This window comes from Carcharodon carcharias, chromosome 6 (assembly GCF_017639515.1).
Source record: "Carcharodon carcharias isolate sCarCar2 chromosome 6, sCarCar2.pri, whole genome shotgun sequence".
Taxonomy (NCBI): Eukaryota; Metazoa; Chordata; class Chondrichthyes; order Lamniformes; family Lamnidae; genus Carcharodon; species Carcharodon carcharias.
The window spans coordinates 5824248-5846970 of NC_054472.1; the positions used below are offsets into that span (position 1 = coordinate 5824248).

The 22723-nt window shown below is 41.6% G+C and overlaps 1 protein-coding gene across 1 annotated transcript in view; it reads right to left on the reverse strand.

Annotated features, from left to right (window-relative positions):
• Window positions 1-22723, reverse strand: part of LOC121279398 (eukaryotic translation initiation factor 3 subunit E) — a 143928-nt gene that overhangs the window by 86400 nt on the left and 34805 nt on the right. The window contains exons 6-7 of the mRNA XM_041190617.1: window positions 22499-22624; window positions 22186-22310 (exon numbers count right to left, since the gene is read on the reverse strand). Of these exons, the coding sequence (XP_041046551.1) occupies window positions 22186-22310; window positions 22499-22624 (251 nt within the window). The remainder of the gene's footprint in view (window positions 1-22185; window positions 22311-22498; window positions 22625-22723) is intronic.

Consider the following 22723-nt stretch of genomic DNA (forward strand, 5'->3'; position numbering starts at 1 on the left):
AATGCCAAACCAGTGACAATTTTCAGCTATATGCCCATGCCCTCTACATGTCGAAATGAGACATTTCACAGTGAACTCAGAGGACTTTGGAGCTGGGGTAGAAGGGAGTCAAACATGACAACAAGGCAATTTTGTAGTGCTCCAAGACCATTTATTGAAAGTAACTGAAAACAAGCCTGTAATTTCAGGCAGTTAAAAAGCTTAAATCAAAGCTGTTACTTAATTTCTGGCAGCGTTCCTCCTTGCGCTGATATAGTCTACAGGTTTTTCAGTGGTCAATAAAGTTCACTCGTGAAACCAATGGTCAGTTTGACACAGCAGTTACCATCATGTCTGATTCACGGTGGGTTTGAGCCCCACTCTGGTGCATCAACACATACCTAGATGAACACTTTGGTGTGGTACTGACACAGTGCTAATTGTCAGAGGTGCCACCTTACGTACGGGATGCTGCACTGAGGCTCTGTCTGCCCTCATAGATGGACATAAAAGATCCCCCTTATGAACATGAACAGGTGAGCTCTGTGTCCCAGACAACATCCATCCCTTAACATCAAAAAAACAAAATACCTCATCTGCAGTCTGAGACACTCAACAGTTTGCCATGTTTTGACAGAATAGCTTGAATTCCAAAAGCTTAGAAATCGCAGATACTGCTTTATTGATAGCAGCTTGGGGTTACAGTGAAATTGAGGGAAATGTGGGGTGGGAGGGTTCTCTTTACAAAGCAGCAGCATTGAAAGGGATTGTGCCACTACGGCTAATGGGAACAATCACATTTTAGCCTATAGCGTTCAGAACTAGGTCCATTCAATGTCAATTGAAGACTGAAGGAGCTTGAATAACCGAACTCATTTTTTTTTAAACCAATAATGAATTTCTTGACATCTAGCAGTCGCAGTACTGAACCTGCATTCAAGTGATGTTAGCTCAGACACCTTATCTAAACCACATACTTTGTACACTGGGGGGAACATCAACATTATAAATCAAAAGATGCATTTACTGCATCTATCTCTAGTACAATGTTGCAGTGAGAAAATAATTTCTAAAATCTGAGCGTCCAAATGAAAAGTTCATTGTATAAGTTTGACCCAAGTCTTTAACCAAAGATGTGACATAATATCCTACTAGTACAGTATTCAATTACAAATATATCAACTATCATATTAGTATCTACTCACAGGTCAGCTGTGGGCAGTTTACTGCCACTAATTGCCTATGAAGCTGGTTTCACTCTGCTTTTAATGCCTACTCTCAGGTATTACTTTACCATCAAATCACTATCTCGGGTCTCAATACCAAACTCGAAAATGTTCCTTATATGAGACATTGAAGTCAAATCAGGTGATGATGCAGCCACTCTAACAGCACAGACCTTTTGGCATTGAAATGCAATGACAGGTCAAGGACAGCCTGAGTTACATAATCCCATTTCAATGCTGCTGGCTGCAAGGAAAACTCCACATTTCCCTCAATCTCACTGTAACCCCAAACTGCTGTCAATAAAACAGTGCGCGTGATCTCCAGGTTTTTAAGAATTCCTCACGAAATGCACCACCCAACCCCTCAAATCTCCCTCTTCTGATTTAGGACCTCCTTATCCCAACAACCTGACTGTAATTTTTGGTTACCCCCCTACTAATGCTCACCTTCTTTAACTTGCCACCTGTGTCATTGCTTCAAACCCTGAAGCATCTGGAAATGTTTGGCTGCCTAAAGGACATAATATAAATGCAAGAAGAATGCGCTTCAAGTTTCATCTTCTTTCAGGTTTAAATCAAAAGATGGAAAATAATAAAATTGCCATCTTTTTAGTAAAAATGACACATCTATAGACTGACCATTGCAGTCTAATATTGAAAACAAACGTTGTGCAATATTCTGATAAATGCAGAACAGAGACAGAAACATTGTGCCGTTTGGGAGGATCACACATTACTCTGCCATTGACGATTAGACCAGGCTGAAACAAGTTTGGTAAAAAGGCAAGTAAATAGACTCTATATTAATGACAGCTGTCACATTCCTTCAGCAAAACTTAATTAAAACAAAAACTGACTTTTACTTTAGTTTGTTCAAAGCTACTGCTCATTATCCAAATGCATTTTTTAGAAATCTGACCTATGGTAGAATGAACAGCATGGAAAAAAAAAAGACTTGCAGTCATTGGGGCTTTTCACGAGCACTGGATGGCTCAAAGCACTTTACAGCCAATGAAGTGCTTGAAGTGTAGTCGCTGTTGTAATGTAGGAAACAGGGTAGCCAATATGTGCCCAGCAAGCTCCCACAGACAAGCAGTATGACTAGATAATTGCGTTTTTTGTCATGTTGACTGAGCAAATAAATGTCAGCCAGGACACTGGGGATAACTCCCCTGCTCTTTGAAGTAATGCCATGGGATCTTTTGCATTCACCCAAACAGGCAGCTGGGGCTTTGGTTTAACGTCTCATCTGAAAGGCAGCAACCTCCAACAGTGCAGCACCCCTCAGTATGGCACTGGAACATCAGTCTTAATTTTTGTGCTCAATTTTTTGCGCCCAATTTTTGTGCCCTGGAGTTGTACTTGACCTTGTGACTCAGAGGCAAGAGTGCTACCAACTGAGCCATGGTTGACCATTTTCCAATGCACAGAGTAAATTGTGCCTGTCACTGCAGTACGCTTTCTCAACCCATTAACATTTTGAATAAAAGATTGCTGAAATTAAAAGCACTCCTTTTTGCATCTTTGCAATTTAAGTGAGAAAACTATTTGTAGATCATTTTAAAATATTTCTAAGAGGGCCAACTCCCAGCACCATCGCTCCTTTTTCAGCTGAAGAGAATGAAGTGGAACACTCTTCAAAACCAGTGTCCATAGAATCTTCCCCTCCAATTTTTGTCAATTCAAGGAAACATGCATGAATCCTGTATTTTTTTTTTAAACTACAAACAGTGAAGTGATCAAATTGAAATTTTTACCCATTGATCTACCTTTACACTGAACATCAGCAATCAGAAATTTTCAGAGTCACTGCCAAATTTGTTTGAAAATTTTGAGCTTCATAGGTTCAATTTTACCATTTTAAAAAATGGTAAATTTGCAAAAATTAATTGAGGGAGATCACAAAGGGGACTCAATCCACAGGTCCCCAAAACTAGCAGCAACATGGATGATACATGCTTCATAGGAAACTTGACAGTCAGGGTGTCTAGACTCCTTCCAGACCAGACCATTTATTTAGTCTACCTATTCAAGAGTGACTTCTGAAAAGGAAATTGGATAAATACCTGGATGGGAGAAAATTGCAGGGCTACGGGGGAAAAGCAGGGAAGTAAGACTGAACAGACAGCTGATTCAAAGAACCAGCACATGCGGAATGCACACTGCATTACATTGGAAAAATGGCAGAGAAACAGATATCAACCCAGCTGGTATTTATGCTCCACATGAACCTCCTCCCATCTTTTTTCATCTTAAATGTGCCATCTCAACCATCTATCGCCTCCAAGTACTTGTCAAATGCTAGTTTTGACCACCTTTTGTGCCATATGATTCTGTGATCTGTATTTGAGCAGCACTTCAAGGACAAAACCTCAGATGTCTTTAAATCTTATTTTTGCTGATTCAAAATAAAATATTTCCTTTTCACAAACTCAAATGTTTCATTCAATGACCACAAAATTTACAGTTGCTGAAACCCTCATCCATGTCTTCATTACCTCTAGACTGGACTATTCCAACACACTCCTGATTGGTGTCCTACATTCTACCCTCAGTAAACTTGTGGTCATCCAAAACTCTGCTGCCCATACCTTAACTCACGCCAAGTCCCATATGCTACCACCTCTGTGCTCACTGATTGACACTGGTTTCCAGTCAGGGAACATCTTGATCCTCATCTTCAAATCTCTCCATGGCCTCGCCTCTCCCCTCCCTATCTCTAACCTCCAGCCCTAGAACCCTCTAGGATATCAGCACTCTTCTAATTCCTGCCTCTTATGCATCCCCAGTTTTAACTGCTCCATCACTGGCAGCTCCAAGCTCTGGAATTCCCTCACTATACCTCTCTGCCTCGCCTTCCTCTTTTTAGACACTCTCTAAAACCTCTCTCTTTGACCAAGCTTTTGGGCCTAATGTCTCCTTAAATGGCTCGGTGTCCTACTTTGTTTTATAATTCTCTTATAAAGCACCTTGGGACATTTTATTGTGTTAAAGGTGCTAAATAAATCTAAGTTATTGTCTCCCTCCCATAATTATTAATCATTTTGGCAAAACAGAAGGTTAAAATCAGCAGAGAATTCTTGCTCATTTCACAATCGTGAAACCAAGACAACAAGTTAATGCAGCTGAAGAACTGAGTGCATACCTGAGAGTTTGATGAGTGGGGGAGTTTGGTGAGGGGGGAAGGTGATGCTTGTTTCCTTTTACTTTTTCTATCATTCTCACCCTGTAGGAATTGGTTCTTACTCCACTACAGGGAAAGAAGCTAGCTGTTTGGCGAATATCTGGCAAGTGCTTACGGTCTACTCCAGTCCCAAGGTTTACAATAGTATACAAACTGGTGATAAAGTTAATTTAAAAAATACATAAAAGCAGCATAAATAAGTGAATATAATTAATTATTTAAAACACATTAAGGATGGCAGGACAGGTGACATGTCAAGGCTGCAGGATGTGGGAGCTCCTAGATGGCAGTGTGATCCAGGACAAACATGTCTGCAGTAAGCATTTGCAGCTCAAGGAACTTCAGCTCAGGGTCATTGAGGTGGAGGCTGAACTGGAGACACTGCAACACATCAGGGCGGGGGAGAGTTCCTGGATGTTTTGTACCAGGAGGCAGTCATACCCTTTAGGATTGGGTCTTCTGATTTGGTCAGTGGTCAGGGACAGAAGAGTGCGACTGCGAGTGAGGCAGGTAAGGGGACCCATAGGGCAGGAGTGTCGACCTATTTGACAATTGTAGAGGCTAAGAGTTCTCTCAGATTGTTTGGATGAGAATGGGGGCTGCAAGGTAGATAAGCAAACTGACCATGGCACTGTGGTACAGGGAGCCTTTCAAGTGGGGTGCACAAAAAGGAATATATTGGTAGTAAGGGACAGTATAATGAGGGGGATTGACACTGTTCTCTGCAGCAAAGAGTGAGAGTCCCAGCAGCTGTGTTGCCTGCCCGGTGCCAGGGTTCGGGACATCTGCTCAGGGCTGGAGAGGAAGTTGCAGTGGGAGTGGGGAGGTCCAATTGTTGTGGTCCAAGTTGGTACCAACCACATAGGTAGAACTAGAAAGGGTTTCTGCATAGAGAGTATGAGGAGCTAGTCACTAAATTAAGCACAACCTCAAAGGCTATAACCTCTGGATTATTACCTGAGCCACGTGCAAATTGACATAGGGTACATAAAATCAGGGATGAACACGTGGCTTAAATGCTGTTGTGGGAGAAGCAGATTCTGGTTTGTGGGGCACTGGCACCTGTACTGGGGAAGATGGGGGCTGCATTGTTGGGATGGTTTACACCTGAACCTTGCTGTGACCAGTGTTCTTGCGAACCAACTAGGGAAATAGAGAGGGTTTTAAAATAAATAGTGGGGGAAAGGGATCAAATGTGGGCAGATGTGGTATATCAAAGAGTAGAGGCAAGGGAAGAGGGTAAGGGATTAAAATAGGAGATGATAAACAGACCGTGACAGAGAGTAAATCAACATATAAGGCTAGAGGTTACAAAAATAATAAAAGGGCATAACTTAAGGCTCTGTATCTGAATGCACATAACATCCAAAACTGATCGTACTTATTAATTTCTATTTGCACTTTCTAATAGACATTACAGAGACATGACTACAGGATGGCATAGATTGGGACCTGAATATTGAAGGGTTTGTGACTTTTAGGAAGGACAGGAAGTTAGGAAAAGGTGAGGGGGTGGTTCTGTTAATTAAAGACGACATTAACACAATAGAGAGAGATGACCTAAGTTCAGGAAACCAGGATATAGAAACAGTTTGGGTAGAGATGAGAAATAATAAAGGCAAGAAGTCACTTGTGGGAGTGGTGTACAGGCCCCCTAAGTGTAACCAAATGATGGGACAGGGTTTCAAAGATGAAATAGTGCGAACTTGTCAGAAAGATATGGCAATTATCGTGGTGGCTTTTAATCTACATTCAGGCTAGAATAGTCAGATGGGCAAAGGTAACATAGATGACAAATTCTTAGAATGTTTTCAGGATAATTTCTTAAATCAGCACGTTCTGGAGTCAACCAGGGAGCAGGCTATAATAGAACTGAAATTGTGCAACAAAGGAGGATTAATTGATGACCTCACAGTAAAGGAGCTCTAGGTAGCAGTGATAATATGATTGAATTTTACATTCAGTTTAAGGGAGATAAGAGTGGGTCTAAAACTAGTATTTTAAACTTAAATAAGGGCAATTATCAGGGAATGAAAGCAGAGCTGGTGAAAATGAACTGGCAATTTAGGTTAAGGGTTTAGATCAATAGAGATGCACTGGCAGACCTTTAAAAGGGGATATTTCAGAATACACAGAATAGATACATTCCAATGAGAAAGAAATATCCCGAGGACCAACCATCCGTGGTTAACTAAAAACATTAAAGACAGCAAATTTAAAAAGCATATAACTGTACAAAGATGGGTGGCAGGTCAGAAGATTAGGGCAGAATATACAAAACAATAAAGAATGACTAACGTTGATAAGGAGGGAAAATTAAAGTACAAGAGAAAGCTAGCTAGAAATATAAAGACAAATAGTAAGAGTTTCTATTGATATTTAAAAAAGAAGAATTAACAAAGTGAGTGTTGGTTCTATAGAAAGTGAGTCTGGGGAGCTAATAATGGAAAATAAGGAAATGGCAGATGAACTGAACAGGTATTTTGCATCAGTCTTCACTATTCATGATGCAAATAAGATCCCAGAAATAGCTATAAATCAGGAATTGGAAGGGAGGAGGGAACTCAAGAAAATTACAATCACCAGGGGAGCGGTTCTTTGCAAATTGTTGGAACTGTGGGTTGACAAGTCCCTGGGTCCTGATGGGTTTCATCCTAGGATCTTAAAAAAGTGGCTAGTGAGATAGTTGATGCATTGGTTTTAATTTTCCAAAATTCACTAGTTCTGAGAAGGATTCCATTAGATTGGAAAATAGCTAATGTAACTCTTTTATTCAAAAAGGGGGGGGAGACAGGAAACAATAAACTCCGGGTCAGTTAGCTTAACATCTGTGATAGGAAAAATGTTAGAAGTTATTATTAAAGACATTATAACAGGGCATGAGATAAATTCAAGGTAATCAGGCAGAGTCAGCATGGTTTTGTGAAAGGGAAATCATGTTGAAGCAATTTATTGGACTTCTTTGAAGAAGTAAAGGTGCTGCGGACAAAGGACTGTACTTAGATTTCCAGAAAGCATTTGATAAGGTGCCTCATCAAAAGTTATTGCAGAAAATAAAAGCTCATGGTACAGGGGGTAACATACTGGATTGGAAAGAAGATTGGCTAGCTAACAGGAAACAGTAGGCATAAATGGGTCATTTTCTGGTTGACAAGATGTGACAAGTGGTGTGTCATGCTGGTCAGTGCTGGGGCCTCAACTCTTTACAATTTATGTAAATGATTTGGATGAAGGGACCAATGGTATGGTTGCTAAATTTGCTGATGATACAAAGATAGGAAGGAAAGTAAGTTGTGAAGAGGATGTAAGAAGGCTACAAAAGGATATAGATAAGGTAAAGACCTGGCAAATGGAGTATAATGTGGGCAAATGTATGGTTGTCCAACTTAGCAGGAAGAATAAAACAGAAGCATATTAGACTGCAGAGCTCAGGGATGCGGAGGGATCTGGATGTACTGGTACATGAATCGCAAAATGTCAGTATGCAGGTACAGCAAGTAAATAGGAAGGCTAATGAAATGTAATTGTTTATTGCAAGGGGAATTGGATACAAAAGTAGGGAGGCTATGCTTCAGTTATACACGGCATTGCTAAGACCACATTTGGAGTACTGTGTGCAATATGGGTCTCCTTATTTAGAAAAGGGGGTAAATGCATTGGAAGCAGTTCAAAGAAGGTTTACCACATTAATACCTGGAATGGGCGGGTTATCTTATAAGGAAAGGCTGGACAAGTTAGACTTGTACCTGCTGGAATTTAGAAAACTAAGAGGTGACTTGATTGCAACATATAAGTTCCTGAGGGCACTTGACAGGATGGATGTGGAAAGGATGTTTCCTCTTATGGGAGAATCTAGAAGTAAGGGATTTGCCCATTTAAGACAGATGAGGAAATTTTTTTTCTTGGAGGTTGAGACACTTTGGAATTCTCTTCCTTAAGAGGTGGAAGAGGCAGGGTCTTTGAATATCTTTAAGGCAGAAGTAGATAGTTTCCTGATGGCAAGGATGTGAAAGGTTATCAGGGTAGGCAGAAATGTGGAGTGAAAGTTAAAATTTGGTTAGCTACGATCTTATTGAATTGCAGCAGGCTCGAGGGGCTGGGTGGCCTACTCCTGCTCCTAATTCATATGTTCGTATAATTAAGCTGCAACCTTCAACTCCTCTCTGGTACTGTATCATTGCTATGAACTATACTCAATTTGAAAAAAAGTGATTGCTGGAAGTACGACAAAATGCTGCATGACAAAAATATGTAGTCACGGCATTACCGCATCACACCAAAACTACCAAATTGCTCAGCTCAATAGCATAGGTCAAACAGCTCAGTCCTAAATATCCCTGCAAGGGTTCTTCAGGATAGTGGCTTATGCCCAACTATCTCCAGCTGCGTCATCAATGACATTCCCTCCAGCATAAGATCAGAAATTGGGATGTTCGCTGATGATTGCACAATGTTCAGCACCATTCACATCTCCTCAGTTAAAGGCAGTCCACGCATATGCAGCAAGATCTGGACAACATTCAGGCTTGGGCTGCTAAGGGGCAAGTAACAGTCATGCTGGGAAATGACCATCTCCAACAAGAGAGAAACTATTAATGGCATCACCATTTCTGAATCCCCCACTATCAACATCCTGGGGATTACCATTACCAAAATCTGAACTGGACTAGCCATATAAATACTGTGGCTACAAAAGCAGGTCAGAGACTGGGAATTCAGCAAACAGTAACTCACCTCCTGACTCCATAAAGCCTGCCCACTATTTACACAGTACAAGTCAGGAGTGTGATGGAATACTCCCCACTTGCCTGGATGACTGCAGCTCCAACAACACTCAATAAGCTTGACACCATCCAGAACAAAGCAGCTGCTTGATTGGCACCACATCCATAAACATTTACTCCTTCCACACTGACACACAGTGGTAGCACCGTGCATCATCTACAAGATGCACTGCAGGAACTCACCAAGGCTCCTTAGAAAGCACCTTCCAAACCCACAATCGCTGCCATCTAGAAGGACAGGAGCAGCAAGTGCATGGGAGTATCACCACCTGCAAATTCCCCTCCAAGCCACTCACCATCCTGACTTGGAAATATATCGCCATTCCTCCACTTTCACTGGGTCAAAATCCCGCAACTCCCTCCTTAATAGCACTGTGGGTGCTCCTACAACATATGGATGGCATTTGTTCAAGGTGGCAATTCACTATCACCTTCGCAAGGACAATTAGGGTTGGGCAATAAATGCTGCCCTAGCCAGTGGTGCCTACACCCTATGAAAGAATAAACAAAAAAAATCAACTGAACACCCCTCCCTCAACAATAGCACTGCACCCCCTCCACAGGCCAACAACTTTGAATAGTGATCGATTCCAATGCATACTCCAGCAGCTGCTCCTGCAGTGGTCTGATGCCCTACAATCCTTACCTCAAATTAGCAACTGTCCGATTTGCAGGAATTTATTCAACTTAACAAGCATATCCCAAAATACAAAAAGTCTCAACGTCCAACACCACATAGGCCAAAGGTTTACCAAGTAATAGCTTCATTTACATAACATGAAGCACAATGAATGGAATATCCTACAAAGACAATATATAATAGGCTGAGTCTGTAGAGTTAGAAATAGGGTTCATTAACTGGTCACGAAACTGGCATCTGACTTCAGCCATTATCAGCAGCTTTATGTCAGTGGCTAGCGCTCTCACCTCAATCAGAAGGTTTTGGGATCAAATCCCACTCCAGAGACATGAGCACAAAAATCAAGGCTGACATTCTTGGTGCAGTACTAAGGGGTGCGCTGCACTGTCAAAAGTCGCATCTTTCAAATGAGATTTTAAACTGAGGCCCCATCAGCGCCCTGGTCTGAAAAGATCTCATGATACTATTTCGAAGAGGAGTTATCCCTTGGCTCCAGGTCAATATTTAGCCCTCAATCATCTAAATCAGTATCACCCTGCTGTTGGCTGGGGCTTGCTGTATGTAAATTGGCTGCTGTTTCCCTACATTACAAGTGACTATATTCAAAAATGTTTCATTGGTTGCAAAGCACTTTGTAACAACCAGTGATGGTGAAAGGCAAGTCTTTCTTCTGAAAACCTCATCCACGTTTTTGTTATCTCCAGATTTGATTATTACAATATTCTCCTGGCCAACATCCCATACCACAAACTTGAGCTCATTCAAAATTCTGCTGCTCGTACTCAAATCCCACCGAGTTCCATTCACCCATCAGCCTCGAGCTCGCTGACCTATATTGGCTCCAGGTCCACAATGCTTTACTTTTAAAACTTGCGTCATGTTCAAATCGAGCCATGGCCTCTCCCTTCCCCATCTCTGATCTCCAGCCGTACACCCCCACTGGAGAATTCTGTCTTCTTCCAATTCTGGCCTCTTGTGCATCCCCCATTGCTTTCATCCCATTACTGACAGCCATGTCTCCACCAACTAGACCTTAAACCCTGAAATTTTCCAAAATTGCCCAAAACCCAACTCCTCTCTTCCTTCTTTAAAAAACTTCAATACATACCTCAGACCAAGGCTTTAGTCACGTGTTCTAGTACCTCCTTTGGTTCAGTGTCAACCTATGACTATTTCCTAACACTTCACAGAAGCAGAGATAGTTTAAGCAAGTTATATTTGTATTTTAAGTGTTAGGAATGAGTTTTAGCTTTAATGTTTAAGTTTGATTTGTTTTTCTGTATGTGTGTGTTAAAAAGAGGTCAAGTTGAGTTTTAGTTTCATTTTAAAAGGTGTCTGCATTTCTAAAGGGAGTTTTACAACTGCGGCAGCTAAGTTAAACAAACGAGTAAGAAAAAATGCTATTGCCTAGCAACAGGGTTCCAGAGAGGCAGGTCCCTCCGACAGACACACAGAAAAACTAAAAAAACAGCAGTGTAGAGTTCAGTTTGAGAGAGACTGGACACTGGGAGGGGGAACTGCAGAGTGGGAGCAGACTTCTCAAGAGAACCAAAAAGGTCCCAAGGCCAAATGAGTGAGACAAACACAGGAAAGTCTCAAGCAGACCGTCCACCCAAAAAGATCAGGAACTTGGAAAAGGTCCTGTTAATGAAGTTAAGAGTGAGGGAGAGAGAGAATGGCTCCAAATTTCAGATTCAAAGAGACAAAAGCTCCAGTAAGCAGATTTAAAGTGAGAACAGCTTGCAAGAGGCAAGAAGATCCAAAGAGACTGCTGAAGGTCTGTAACTCTTTGCTATGGGCATGTGAAGCAGTGGTATACTGTTGACATCTGAGTTGGAGAGACTGTGCATGGAAGACAGCTTGAATGCATATAGTGAGCCAGGGGAGAAGAACATTGGAAGAAGAGTTCGAAACCTTGGAGGTGAACCCTTGAGGAAGGTGTCTGAGAGAATACATCGGTTTGCGAGAAGATTCCAAAGCAAGTTCTTGGAGAGTGGAGATTGGAATCCCTAATGTGAAAAACGAACTTCAGTGAGACTGGTTGGCTCATGGTAACAAGAGCCTGAGAGGAGTTGATGAGAGATCCATCTGGTTGAGGTAGCATCTATCATTTGGTTTCAGAGTGTGTTGTATCTGACCACAGGTCACAATTGGTTTACATGATGATGTACTTACTGTGAACATGAGTATAAGATAGCTTTTGTACAAATCTGTATATATATATATATATATATACACCTATCTGTAAAGGTATAGTTGTGGATGAAGGAGTATTGTAATATAGTTCATCTTTTATTGTTTAATAAATGTTTTATGTTTTTGTTAAAAGTTCATTAGCTGACTCCTGTGACTTTGTTCAGTAGCCCCTCTCCATGTATCTAAACAAACAAATAAAAGTTACGATCTATCAAGCTGGGTTCTACACTGGGATCAGGCTTGTCCAATGACAGCCTCAGCTGGAGATCATAACAGAAGTGCCTTGGGATGCTTTTCTACATTAGAGGTGCAATATAAATGCAAGTTGCTGCTCATTATCCAAAAATTTAAAGTTCTTGCTATGCCATGGCAAGGTTGGCCTCATTATGCACTCACGCTCTTGAACCTTTGTTCATTCTGTCTTCTGCGAGGACACTCACTCATTCAGTTAAATTGGTATCAAAAGAATTTCTGCAGCACAATTCCTTGACAGTAACCATTTCAGAGTTAAAATCCAGACACCCACTAATTCTTCGATCCAGACAAACTCCATGGTAATTCAGACATATTGATTTTCTCCTATATTATACACAGGGAGGAGCAAGGGCCTGCGGAGGCCATGCAGGCAGTGATACAAGCATGCACATAGAAGAGGCAGGCTGGAAGCAGAGCAAATTGGGTTCAACATCTCAAATGGGTCAGCATGGAAGGGTGAATAGGCAACAGGGTCTCGACACTTGTTTCATAGCATGTTTTCTCTGATGAAGGTAGAGGCTTAAAGTGAAATAAAAGCAAAATACTGCAGGTGCTCGAGGTCTAAGATAAAAGCAGAAAGCACTTTAAAAACTCAGCAAGTCTGCCAGCATCTGTAGAGAGAGAAACAGAGTTAACCTTTCAAGTCCAATATGGTTCTACTCCAGAGTTCAAAACTGAAGCCAAAGTACAATTGATTGGAAACTGTTAGAATCTGACTGATTGCTGTTAGCCTCATGACTTGATTCATCACAGGGTGAGACGATCCAATCAGCATTGCTTCAGGGTTTCACCAATCAGAACTCATGCATACACAGGAAACTTTTTAAAACAGGGAGATATCCCATCAACAGGAAGCAGATGTCAAAATGAACAAGCAGGAAGATACAAACACTTCACATACCTACATCAAACAGACAGTTCTAAACGAGAGAGTAAACCAATCTTCTCAAACTAAGAAGCAATGCTGCTATTTACATCAAGGAAACTACCAAATTTAAACTTCACCAAAAGCACAATCTGCTTTTCATATAACTAAAGCCAACTAAATTCCATCTCACAGATGTTATCTTATGTTGATACAGAATAAATCAACAATTTTTTTAAATTCATTCACGGGATGTGGGCTTTGCTGGCTGGGCCAGCATTTATTGCCCATCTCAAGTTGCCCTCGAGGCGGTGGTGGTGAGCTGCCTTCTTGAACCGCCTCAGTCCATGTGATATAGATACGCCCAAAATGCTGTTTGGGAGTTCCAGGATTTTGACACAGCAAATAGCCACAGAACTCGTTCAACTCAATGTGAAAGGGGATAGCTAGATTATAACTCTCAGATATACTCCTGATCCGAGCATTCTACAAAATGGGTTACTCACCCCACTGCAGTGATTATGGAGAGGCATCCAAAGAGTTACATCTTTCAAAAAAAGCCAGTCAACACAACCGTGGGGCTCTCTAGTAAATTTTTTATTGGCAAGCTTCAAAGGGATACTGGAGGACTTGGGAGTGGAGGTTCACTCACTCAACCCACCCACTGAACGAAGAATACTACAGAGCAGCGGTAGGCCCACATAGGGTGAGAGAAATGAAAATATCCTACCACTTCAAAGTGGCTATCGTTTCCATAGCGCAATACTCCAGACTGCAATTAGACATGACACAGAGTGGAACATGGAAGATCATGCCCTAAAATATGAAGGTATTTAGAGATGACAACCAACACTCAACCATCTTCCAACTTAAAGGGGAAGCTCTAAGCAAATGTGAACAGCCTTTTGCACTTTGTAGTTCCTATACTGTGCACATATGGGGCAGGAATGGAGGTAAGGAACTACTGGACCCCTTTATCCAATATAAAATTCATGTATCAGTACACCTATAGGCACAACAGCCTCATAACCTCCCTGAATATGTACTTAAATGCACAAGGACCTCAAAATGTGTCAATTCTCACCTCAACAGCTTCATCCAATATGTATGTAAACGTCTTGGGGGAGTCCAATTAATACATAGCATGGCTGCACACACTTCTTGCCTACTGCCCCACTGGCACATCCACAAATCCTGAGCAAACTTCCAGCACACTTGCAACTAATTAGTTCAGAGGAAAATTTCTTCCATTTTCATGCATCTTTTTGGCCACTTGTTTTATTTTCTCAGGAACTAAAAAATCTAATGTTAACAATGGCTGTAACTATTAATACCATAACAAATGATGTTTCATGATAACAAGACTCAACATACTAGCTTACAGACGAATCTAGGTAAATTGAGCGAGGGGGCAAAATCCTGCAGATGGAGTATAATTTGGGAAAATGTGAAGCTGTTCACTTTGAGGGAGAATAAAAGCAGAGTATCACACAAATGGAGAAGGAATGCAGAATTCCAAGGTGCAGAGGGATCTAGGTAATCTTGTGCACGAGTTACAAAAAGTTAGGATGCAGGTATGGCAAGTAATCAAGGAAGGCTATCCTTAATTATGAAAGGAATTGAACATAAAAGTAAGCTATGCTTCAGTTATACAGGGCTTTGGTGAGGCAGTATCTCAAATACTGTGTGCAGTTTTGGTCTCCTTATTTAAAGATGGATGTAAATGTATTAGAAGTGGTTCAGAAGAGGTTTACTAGTGGCTTGTCTAATGAGGAAAGGTTGGACAGGCTGGGCTTGGTTTCCACTGGAGTTTAGAAGAGCGAAGGGTGACTTTATTGAAGTGTATCAAATCCTGAATGGACTGGACAAAATGGATGTGGAAAGGATGTTTCCTCTTGTGGATGAGTCCAAAATTAGGGGGCACTGTTTTAAGATTAAGGATTGCCCTAATAGGACAGAGATGAGGAGGAGAATTTTTTTATCTGAGGGTTGTGTGACTTTGGAACTCTGCCTCAGTAGGCGGTGGAGGCAGGGTCACTGAATATTTTTAAGGCATGGGTAGACTGATTCCCTTGCCTAACAAGAATCTAAGGTTTTGGGGGGTATATGGAAACGTGGAACTCAAAACACAAACAGATCAGCCATAATATTATTGAATGGCAGAGCAGGCTCGAGGGGGCCGAACGGCCTACTTCTGCACCTATTTTGTATGTTTGTATCAATTTGACTTTGTCCTGGAGTACCCTTCCAGAACTTTCTTACTGAGGCCTAGTTTTTCAGACAAGCCTGCAGTTTGAGTTAATATTCATAAGGCTCTGTCGAGCTGAAACCCGCCGTTGTTCCTGCGCATTATGAAGCAATCACCTAGCTTGAGAGAACCTCTCAGTATGATTCTCAGGCAATTATTACAACTTAAAGGCAAGGTATTACAAGAATTATCAGATGGATAAGTACCTGTGAATGATTTGACATAGGGCTCTGACACTCCTATGGGACTGGCCAGATTTCCCCAATGGTCTTCTCTGCCCTTATTCACTCGAATTATGAGGTTGTTTTTCCAAATCATTTCCAGACAAGCCAAAGGCAAAAGATTTAGAGTAAGGTTAGACAAGAAAACTATTTTAAGTGCTCAATTTTACTTCACAAACAGGAAGAGGAGTTATTCTGTAATACCCTACACAATGTCCCCAAGCACAGTTCTCCACCATGGAAGTTTGGCAAACGGACCGACTCTAGTTTTACTCCATTTAGGAATATGGAAACCGTTTGTCATCCTTCAATACCACTTCTCCAGTACTGTTGAAGCTCTGAAGATATCAACCAAAATATCATTTCCTCCTTTTGATTCTTGAGGGTTCCCAGCTGCATCTATTCTGATATGGGTAGACTGATATTTTGTATTATCATACAGCGCAGGAGACTATTCGGCCCATAGTTCTTATGCTGGCTCTTTGAAAGACCTATTCAATTGGATCCCACTTATCCCCGCTCTTTTCCCAAAGTCCTGAAAATTCTTACCTTTTTAAAGTATCGATTCAATTTCCTTTTGGAAGTTTATTGAATCTGCTTTCACCACCCTTTCAGGCTGTGCATTTCAGGCCATAACAACTTGCTGCAAGTAACAAATTCTCCATATCACCCCTCTGGTTCTTTGCCAAATTTCTTTACTACTCTATGTCTGGTTGCTGATCCTCTTCCCAGCGGAAACAGTTTCTCCTATTTAATATATCAAATGCCCCTCAATGCTGAATGTTTCAATTAAATCCCCCCTTAAATCTCTCCACAAGGATCACTGCTGGAGCCTCAACTATTTACATAAAATATAAATATATTAACGACTTAGACGATGAGACAGAAAGTCATGTATCGAAGTTTGCTGATGATACCAAGCTAGGTAGGAAGGTAAACTGTGCAGCCTCTCTGTGTCCTCCCCAAAGAGATACAAACAGATTAAGTGAGTGGGCAACAAGGTGGGAAATGAAGTATAACATAGGAAAGTGTGAAGTTATTCACTTTAGATGCAAGGATGGAAAAGCAGGATATTTTTAAAAGGTGTAAAACTTACAAGTATTGATGTTCAAAGAGATCTGGGGTGTGTTAATACAAGGGACGCAGAAAATTAGCATGCAGGTGCAGCAAGCGATTAGGAAGGCAAATGACACGTTGGCCTTTATGGCAAGGGAATTAGAGTACAAGAATAAAGAAGCCTTGCTCCAGTTGTGCAAGGTTTTGATGAGGCCACTTCTGGAGTCCTATGTGCAATTTTGGTCTCCACATTTAAGAAAGGATATACTTGCATTAGAGGCAATACAGCAAAGGTTCACTAGACTGGTCCCTGGGATGAGGGGATCTTCTGATGAGACACTAAATACATTGGGCTTATATTTTCTAGAGATTAGAAGAATGGGAGGCAAGCTCATTGATACCTACAAAATTCTAAAGGGGCTTAATAAAAGATTGTTTCCAATAGTCGGGGAACCTAAAACACAGGGGGGCACAGTCTCAGAATAAAGGGGTCAATCTTTTAGGACAGAGATGAGAGAAATTTCTCACTCAAAGGGTTGTGAATCTTTGGAACCCTGTACCCCAAAAAGTTGTGGTTGCTCCATCGTCGAATACAGTTAAGGCTGGGATAGACCGATATTTAGTTTCTCAGGGAATTAAGAGATAACAGAAACAAGTGGGAAAATGGAGTTGAAACCCAACATCAACCACGATTGTATTGAATGGTGGAGCAGGCTCAATGGGCCGTGTGGTCTACTCCTGCTCCTATTTCTTGTGTTTAAGGAAAATATACAGTTTTTGCATAGCACATTCTTTAACTAATTAGAATTAGTGTTTACCAGAATATGTTCCACAGAAAAGTCACTGTAGGAGCTTTTAAAGATTGCATCTCTTTTTTCCCCCACCCCTGCTGCTCACTCAAAATGTTTTTGGTAGAAAGAGTCCCAGACATTGTGCCTGATGGGGACAATGTCATTTAACAAAACTGCACATTACCAGTTTGCAAGCAGCAGCCCTGGACCCAGCAATGCACTCGACCCAACCTCACTGGTTACATGAATCAACAGCAAGATCATTTTGACTTAATTTAATTCCATTTTAACGAGCACAGAGCAATGGCATTTTGAATGCCACAGGCCAAGCATACAAAAAAAAAACACACCTCCTGAGAACCAAAAGTGGAGATAAAATAAGCAAGCACTTTTCTTTACCAAAGAGCACTGCAGGAAACAGGAGAGCAATTAAGAATCAGTGACACACTCTCTAGGGCAAATCAGAACAGCCTGCAACATGCAAGGCATCTTGTAATTTGAACAGGATTCATCCACATCATGCACTGCAGTAGGCGTTTAGCACTCATGTGGTCTACATTAGAAGCTTCCCACATGTCCTTGATAGAATCTAGATTAACTGAAGGCCACCAGATCCCCTTCAGCAATCAGAGATGCAAGCCATGCGCTTACATTCACACTGCCTGAAAATGGGCAATTCATTTGAAACTGCAGAAGCCCTACACACCAAAGGATTTCATGATCCAAACCCCAGCTTGCAAGTCACTTATTCAGCAATTATAAGACAGGCTGCTCAAATCATTCTTTTTCATCTTGCCTTTAAAAAAAGAAAGCTTCTAATCTTTCAAATAGGAAGCTGGTTTATATTCAGAGCACTACAACATTTACAAACTCTCCCTTATCAAGTGAAATATATCTAATGAATCACCATCACAGGAAAAATTCCATAAAACACACAAATACAATTGACTTTTCTGAACAATCTATATGTTTGTGGTCATGGTTGAATAATTTTCAAATACATCCACATTTACAGAAAAATTAACCTCTCAAGTCACAAGTTACAATGTTCAAAGCATCAAAAATTTCATCATTCACTATGTTGCACAACTGAATTGATTTTTAAATCATTCATGGAATGTAAACTTCACTCACTCAACCAGCATTTATTGTCCATCTATAATTGCCCTTGAGAAAGTGGTGTTGAGCCGCAGTTCCTGAATCGCTGCAGACCATGTAGTGTAGATCAACCCACAAGTGCTGATAGGGAGGGAGCTTCAGGACTTTGATCCCGTGAAGAAGAAACTGATTCATCTCCAAATCAGGATATTGCGAGACTTTGAGAGGAACTTGGAAGTGGTTGTGATCCCATGCACTTGCTGCCTGTCCCTAGGTTTGCCTTCAAGGCTGTCAAGAAGCCTTGGCAAGTTGCTGCAGAGGATCTTATAAAAACACTGCAACCAGAGTTCGCCAGAGTTGGAGTGAGTGAATGTGTAATCGGTTGGCTGGGGTGCCAATTAATTGGGTTGCTTTGTCCTGGATGTAGTCAAATTTGTGTTGATGGAGCTGTACTCATTCAGGCAAGTGGAGAATATTCCATCACTGGTCAGAAGCTGGGAATTCTGCAGACAGCAACTCACTTCCTGACTCCTCAAGGCCTCTCCACCATCTACAAGGCATCAAAAGATTGACCCCTTGATGGAATACTCCCCACTTGCCTGGATGAGTGCAGCTCCAACAACACTTGAGAAGCTTGACACCACCCAGGATAAAGCAGCCCACATGATTAGGACCCCATCCGCCACCTTCAACATCCGCTCTCTCCACTACCGACGCACAGCAGCAGCAGTGTGCATCATGTACAAGATGTACTGCAGCAACTCACCAAGGCTCCTTTGATAGAAGCCTCCAAACCCTTGTCCCTTACCACCACCTACAAGGAGAAGGGCAGGAGACATATGGGAACACCGTTTGCAGGAGTCTCACACCATCCTGACTTGGAATTATATCACCATTCCTTCATTGTTGCTGGATCAAAATCCTAGAACTCCCTCCCTAACAGCACTGAGTGTACCTACACCACATGGACTGCAGCGGTTCAAGAAGGCGGCTCATCTATCACCTTCTAAATGGGAAATTAGGGATGGGCAACAAATGCTACCCTTGCCAATGAAAATTCCACGAAGCACCAACATGCAACCTGTCAACTCTCCAAAAGTGCTATTTCCTCACAGCCCACCATTCAATACATCAACGTCTTAAAATATCCCTCATATCGGACATCTCGTGGAAGAGCAAAATCACAAAACAACAAATTACAAAATTCTTACAGGGCATGACAGGGCAGATGTGGATAGGATGCTTCCCCAGGCTGGTGAGTCTAGAACCAGGGGACACTGTCAGAATAAGAGGCCGGTCATTGAAGGCAGATGAGAAATGTTTTCATTCGGAGGACATTGAACCTTTGGAATTCTCTACCCCAGAGGACTGTGGAAATTCAATCACTGAGCATGTTCAAGAGAGAGACAGGCAGATTTCTGGATGCCAATAACAGCAAAGGATATGGGGATAGCGGGGGAAAAATGGCGTAGAGATAGATGATCAGCCATGATCCTTCTGAATGGTCAAGCAGGCTTGACAGGCCAAATGGCCTACTCCTGCTCCTATGTTCCCATGTTCAAATGCGGCAGTCTTCTCAAAGGCAAAAAGCTCCTGAGTATGTTGGCACTCGCCAGGCAGAGGTGGCTTCGCCGGCTGTGGCACATTTGCTGGATGGAAGACACAGGTATGCCCAAGGATTCTCTTTATGGTGAGGTAGCTGGAGCCAGGGAACCAGGACACACAAAGCTTCGCTTCAAGATGTTTGCAAGCACGACGTGAAGGCCCCAAACATTGATTTTCACACCTGGGAGACATTAGATGAGGACAGAGGGAAACTGTGATATCACCTGAGAGCTGATGTGCACCACCTTGATGATCAGTAGCTATAGCTGCTTGACAACAGGCACCAACACCAAAAACAATAATAATGGATAGCCACTTCAAATGTAGCACTTGTGGTTTCTCATGGATTGGTCTGTTCAGCAAATCAGCAAAAGAGCACCACATGAAGCTATCCTATCCCCAACGGATTTGATTGGGTGCATGTCCATCATCTTATGTAGATGGAGAAATGCTGACAATCCCTCATATTAAACTCACTTTATATAATCCTTCAGCAACAACACATTTATAGGCAATTCACTCCTAAGTATCAGAATTCAGTGGGCCACAAATACACCCAGTAAAATTCAACATTTATTGGAAGCATCGCTTCCAACCAGCAGGACGAGCAGATTGAAGATCTGGATATAGTTTAAAGCAACGTGACAAAAGAAAAATTTAAAAACACATTCCATCCCAAATAAACTAAACTTACCAAACAATTGAAGACAATTTCAAACTACAATCTAAAAAATCCAAACATTTTTACTTTGTAGTCTTAAAACTGGAGTTGGCATGTTGCACCAGCCACATATGCCCAGTTACTGAGTCCATTTAAACAAATGTGAATCAGAAATGGCGTGATATGCAGATCGGGGACACTTTGGACAAGTACCAGATCCAATTCCAATGACTTTGGTTTCTAAAGAGCTCCGCTGGGTGACAGCTCAGCTAGGGCAACTTTGCTTGTTGGCTCTGCATGCCTTCCAAGTGTTCTGCTCAATCCCAGCCACCTTTTTCCTTCCTGACATTTTTTTTTTACTACCCTGAATATTTATCAGATTAGTTGCTACGGGCGTATTCAAAATTATTCCAGTGCTCTGGAACTGCACGGCTGTGCCAGTTGACGCCACCCGCAGAATAATGTGTCTCTCACGAGGCAAGTCATCGAGGATTTACGTAACCAAGTCAGCTGTTTGATTTCCATCAAACTGTTAAAAACTTAGCAGCTCCATAAAGAAAATGTTGAAAGCTACATTTCAGATTTACTTTCAAATCATCACTGTAGAAAATTTGGGATCTGAGAACATTTAGAAAAGGTGTTCCATTAACAACTGCAAGTGGATTTCAAATAGGCCTCCGTTGAGGGTCAAACAAATAAGCCAAGTTTTTTCAATAACAAACCAATGTTTTGAGCTTGTTTACAGGCTCTGAAGCTCAAAACTCCAATATTTGCAAGGCCTCAAATTTTAGATTCTGGAAGTAAAAACTAGTGACTATGATTAACAAACTACTTGGTGCTTAACCACTTTTCCTGGGCTTCAATGCAATTTTACAAAACATACATGGCCCTATGGCAAATGGTTTGACCAACTTAACAGTCTTTCAGTTCCTGGGTGAAAAAGCACCAAGCTGCAATGGAAGGGTAGAGAGCATGTTCATAACAAGACAAGATGATAAGAAATAGGAACAAGAGTAGGCCATTCAGCCCCTCCAGCCTGCTCCACCAATCAACGAGGTCATGGCCAATCGGATTGTGGCCTCAAATCCGCTTTCCTGCCCTGCCCCGCATAACTGTCGACACCTTGTAGATCAAAAAACTGTCTAATTCAGCCTTGACTATATTCAATGACCCAGCCTCCACTGCTTTCTGTAGAAGAGAATTCCAAAGACTAACAATCGCCTTGAAAAGAAATTCTTCATCAAAGAGATCCCTTATTTTTAAACTGTGCCCCTAGTTCTAGATTCCCCAACAAGGGGTGCTTCCATTGCTTGAGTGTTAAATGTTGTTGTGTGCATAGTTTAACAAGTGAAAAATGCTGTGTGTGGGGTACTCACTGTGCCTGATAAAGGAAGAGGTCAATGATATTGTCTCTACCCTTAGGATGGTTGAAGAACACAAACAGCGACCAGTGGATTAACCATGTCCTCTGCTGAAGAGATTGAAGAGGGGAACTGACAGACTGAGAGAAAGAAATGAAACAAGCTTTTATTCTGCAGGTTAAATTCACTTCACAGCTCCATTTGTACCAAACACACTCAATATACTAAGCATATTGATGCACTCTTGTAATTTGAAAAATGCTCACTTTACCATAAATTGATTCAATTTAACCTTTGGGAGAAAGCGTGCAACGTGAAAGGTGCTTACATTGTTATCAATGGTTTCTTTGAGTCGTGTTAGATCCTCCATAGCAGCTTCCCAGTTCTGCATCAGAATCTCAGATGCTAGTTTCCCCCAGAGTGAACTCAGGGCGTTCCGGTCCGTGGAAGGAACCTGTTGAAAAGGAAAGGAAACGCATTAAATGTTTCCCCACATGCACACCTTAAACCAGCTTATATTTCAACTCTTTCTTGGACTCAAACTCAAGTTCTG